At 41.5% G+C, this 5002-nt stretch overlaps 1 protein-coding gene across 1 annotated transcript in view; it reads left to right on the top strand.

The window, feature by feature from the left end:
* The window catches only part of LOC118739783 (electron transfer flavoprotein subunit beta-like), an 8985-nt gene extending 8099 nt beyond the window's left edge, over positions 1 to 886 (top strand). Inside the window, exon 2 of the mRNA XM_036471292.1 lies at positions 813 to 886. Within this exon, the coding sequence (XP_036327185.1) occupies positions 813 to 886 (74 nt within the window). The remainder of the gene's footprint in view (positions 1 to 812) is intronic.
* Positions 887 to 5002: the final 4116 nt, after the last annotated feature.

Genomic DNA, 5002 nt, shown 5'->3' on the forward strand with positions numbered 1-5002 from the left:
GAGACAAACCGGTTTCGGCGTTGTGCCATCTTCAGTGTCATTTTTCGTTCTGAATAGTTTCTGTTTGTCTGTCACTAGTTATAGCCGTGTTAAATCGTCGTTGGTTCATAGTTAGGTACGTCTCAGCGGATTATATTCTTTCGTTCAACCAGTAGTTTCAGTTCTGTGTGTACATCCTCAGGTAGACATTTTTTTTACTTTTTGACCTTAAATAAAACTTAGATACGTTTTTTGTTTCCACCAAAAAAATTATAAGAAAATAAAGCAGAGGTTTTCCCAGTGCTACGCCACTGTAGTATTTCGCGTTTATTGTACATAAAAATTCATGCGTTCGCCTACGCGGTTTACAAAGAACTGTATTTTAACTTCTGTGTTTGTCTTTCAGTTACCAAACGAATATATGTATAGTATATGTACTATGGAAATATTCCGTTATATTATATAGCAATATACAGCGTGTTTAATAAATAGAAATGTTGTCGAACTGCTTGGCTGCTCTAACACCTCCCCTCCAAGTCATGAGACCACACTTGTTACATAGGTAAAACGCCAAGTGCTCCGATGCATTTATGATGCTTTTGGACGCTCAAACCTTTAGTCAAGACATCTGCCGGCATATCTTCACTTGGCATATAGTTCAGCGCAATCTTACCGCTTCGGTGACACTCTTTTACAAAATGATGGCGCACATCAATGTGTTTTGTGCGCGAACGATAACCCATGCACTGTATTAATTTGTGTGCGCTCTGGCTATCGTTGAAGAGTACAACTCTTTTGTTCGCCATACCCAAGTCTTTGAAAATTCCTTGTAGATAGCGCTTCTCTTGATGCTTCGGATAAGGCCATATATTCGGCCTCTGTGCTAGAGAGCGCGACAGTACGCTGATTACGCGCTTCCCAGCTGATTGCTGCACCGGCTAATATGAACGCATAACCGCTATAAGATCTTCTGTCTGTCCCCAGTCTGCGTCAACTACACCGTACATCTCTCTGCTGCTCTTCGTGAACAGTAATCCGAAGCCTTTGGTTCCGCTAAGGTATCGCAGTATGCGTTTCGCTGCTTTCCAGTGTTCCTCATCGTAATTTGAGTTAAATTTACTCATGAAGTTAACTGCGAATGCTATGTCAGGTCGTGTAGTTACCGAAAGGTACATCAGCGCCCCTATCAACTTTTGGTACGGATACTTCGCCATAACTTGCTCGTCAGCATTCTCGGGTTTTGCCAGTTTACAATCGCTTTCGATTGGAGTTCGTGCTGCCTTGCACTGACTCATATTGAAACGCTCCAAGATGGATTCTATATAGTTTTTCTGCGACAAAAATACACTGTGTGATTTTAAATATTGATGAAAATCGATACCAACGCAACGCTTAGCAGGTCCAATATCTTTCATCTCGAACGATTGTGTTAGCTGTTGCTTTGTGTCTTTTAGCCACTCGCTGTCATTGGATGCTAATAATACATCGTCTACGTAAACCGTAATTAGTAATAGCTTTCTGCCTTCTTGCCTGATGAATAAACAGGTATCTTGATTCGTCGCTTTTAACCCTATCGAATGCAAATTCTCAGTCAATTTGTTGTACCACATCAAACCGGATTGACGTAAGCCATATAACGCCTTCCTTAATAGGCACACTGGACTCGAAGTTTTCTGCAGCGCATTCAACCATTCTTCGGTCGTCTCTTTCACCCCTTTTTCGCTTAAGCTCTTCTGATCCATTCGCTCTCCGGATTTCAATTTCGTGAGTGTTTCCAAAAGCATTTCTGGGACTTCCATATAAACGCTCTCCTCCAATTCGCTGTTCAGATATGCGGTTACGACGTCCATTTGATGAATTTCCAAATCAAATTCTGCTGCCAACGCCGTCAACAAACGAATGGACATAGAACGGGCCACTGGCGGGTAGGTGTCCTTGAAGTCCTCCCCTTGTCGTTGTGCGTAGCCCTTCGCTACTAAGCGCGCTTTCTTCGTGCCGCTATCCTTGGTATGGAGCTCAAGACGATTGGCAACGACCTTTCTTTTACTAGGGCGTTCGACAATGTCCCACGTTTTGTTGCGAATCTGCGCTAAGTATTCCTTCTCTATAGCTACTTTCCAGTTTACAGCGTCACTCCTAATCATCGCTTCGCTCCAATTCAATGGGTCTTCCTCTGCGCAGAGGCAAACCATTTCGCATTCTTCGAAGATCACTTCTGCTGGACGACACTAGATTATACACCCTTTTAGGTCTACCTATCTGTCTCAAACGCAACAATTTCGGTCGACCTTTTCCACGCTTTTGACCTTTTACACGAGTTTCACTATCACTTTCAATATCTTTATTTTCTGAATTTTGATTGCTTTGTAATTCGCTTTCAACACCATTGTCTTCGTGAGGTTCATATATATCTTCATATTGATTGTCAAATCTGGGTTCATTTAAATTTCACGTCACGGCTTATTATTATTGTTTTCTTTTCTTTTGACCACAAGCGATACGCTTTCGATTCCGATGAGTAGCCTATCGCATGGCTCTGATCGCGAATCAAATTTACCTTTAGACTTTTCTTTATTTAAAATGTACGCTTTTCCACCGAACACTTTCATATGTACCACAGTCGGAGTTTTATTTGTCCCAATTTTGTATGGAACTTCACCGGTCGACTTTGTAGTGCACCTATTTCTTATATAGCAGGCAGTGTTGATTGCTTCCGCCCAAAACGACGGCGGCACTCCTGCTTGTTTCATTAAGCACCTGGCCATTTCGACGAGAGTATGATTTTTTCGCTCGGCCACCCCATTTTGCTGTGGGGTATGAGGCGTTGTGAGGCGGCGTTTGATGCCTTCTTCTTGCAAATATGAATCAAACTCACGGCTGCAATATTCGCGGCCATTGTCCGACTGTAAGGATTTAATTTAGCGACCAGTAAACGTTTCCGCCGCAGCTTTGAATTTTTTAAACACATCAAACACTTCAGATTTTCGTTTTATAAAATAGGCAGCACACCATCTGGACATGTCATCAATAAACGTAACGACATATTTTATACCACCGTTCGATTCACACCTCATCGGGCCACATACGTCAGTGTGCACAATTTCTAATAGTTCGCTTGTACGGTTGCCAATATGTTTAGGAAAAGCCGATCGCGTTTGCTTCTCGCTCACACATACTTCGCACTTCGACAGTTTTTCTTCAGTGTTAAATTTTAATCCGTAAACGTCACTGTTTCTGGCCATGTCTTTCAAGTCTCTTTCATTTAAATGCCCCATTCGGCAGTGCCTCAAATCTATGTCCTTTTTCGCATCAGATAAGAAAGCCTTATCGCTATTATTGTTGTCCATAAAATATAAATTTCCACTTCTTTTAGCCGTAAATGACACACTTCTATTCTTATCGATTACTAACGCATCGCTTTTACGGAAATGCACTTCGTATCCTTTATCGGTTATTTTCGATACCAAGAGTAAATTTGTTCGCAAGTCAGATACGTAAAGCACATCCCTAAGCGTGATTTCTTTTTCATCACCACTTCCGATGGTGTTTACTTTTACGTCACCAATAACGCCTATCATCGTTGAATTTTCGTTCGCTAGATTAAGCACTCGTTGCATTTTGGATAGCTTCACAAAGTTGTTTTTGGCGGCACTCATGTGCGACGTGCACCCACTATCTAAGCACCATGCCTTGCTACCCTCCGGATACGAAAACACTGCTTCTGTAACATTTAGCGACGCGCTTTGTTTTTCATGGAATTTCTCCTCGTTTTTATTTGAACTTTTCTTTTGATAGTTTTTCGTTTTGCACTCTCTCGCGAAGTGTCCACTTTTTCCACATCTATAGCAAGTAAATTTGCCATTTTGGTTCTTCGAAAAACGGCTATCAACGTTGTTGTTGTTCCTGGAATGACTTTGCTTCTTTTGAGTGTTTTTTGCATACAACGCTTCACCGTCACATCTTTCTTCGTTAGCTTTTCGCGACTCGGACTCTTCCAAGATTTTAACACGGAGTATTTCGGGCTTCGGCAGTCCGTCGCGAGTTTCTAACGCACACCGAAATGTTTCGAAGGAGGCCGGCAAGCTGTACAAAAACAATATGGCCAGCAATTCGTCGCCCATTTCAACGCCGATTTATTTTAATTTAGCGACTGCGTCAAAAAATTCATTTAAGTGGTTTCTCACCACATCACTTTCCTTCATCCACGCGAGCGCCACTTTCTTTAAAAGAGTAGCCTTACGAGCGGGCCCTTTCGACCGTTAGGTGGTTTCCAACTTTATCCACATCTTTCGAGAATTTTCGCACTCCGCAATTAATCCCAATTCACTTGCGCTCATAGCGAGCATTATGTCCGCACATGCTTTTTGATCGTTCACTCCCCAGACTGTAGCATCTGCAGGTTCAGTAGGGCACTCTTTAGTACCATCGACGTATGACCACAAGTTGTTTTTTATGAGAATCGCCCGCATTTGTAACCGCCCAGTGTCATAATTTTCCGCGTTTAGCGGCTCGATTCGTACGACACTAGTCATTTTGCAAATTTTGCTATTTGTCTTTACCGAACGCGAGTTGAGTACAACTTTCCGATTTATTAGAGTTTTTCGCTCTTAAATCACACTTCCGCGAGGTTATGGACTGGGCCCATAACCTATAAGAAAATAAAGCAGAGGTTTTCCCAGTGCTACGCCACTGTAGTATTTCGCGTTTATTGTACAGAAAAATTCATGCGTTCGCCTACGCGGTTTACAAAGAATTGTATTTTAACTTCTGTGTTTGTCTTTCAGTTACCAAACGAATATATGTATAGTATATGTACAATGGAAATATTCCGTTACATTATATAGCAATATACAGCGTGTTTAATAAATAGAAATGTTGTCGAACTGCTTGGCTGCTCTAACAAAAAATTTGTTGTTGTAATCTCTATAAATTCCTCTATAGAGCCCAGTAGTTTTTTTTTTAGAAATGTACGTATACTGCACTTGTTCTAAAAGTTTAAAGAAAAGGCAGCAGTAAAGCTTAG

Source organism: Rhagoletis pomonella, unplaced genomic scaffold (genome assembly GCF_013731165.1).
Source record: "Rhagoletis pomonella isolate Grant_MI unplaced genomic scaffold, Rhpom_1.0 Rhpom_scaffold_00005, whole genome shotgun sequence".
NCBI lineage: Eukaryota > Metazoa > Arthropoda > Insecta > Diptera > Tephritidae > Rhagoletis > Rhagoletis pomonella.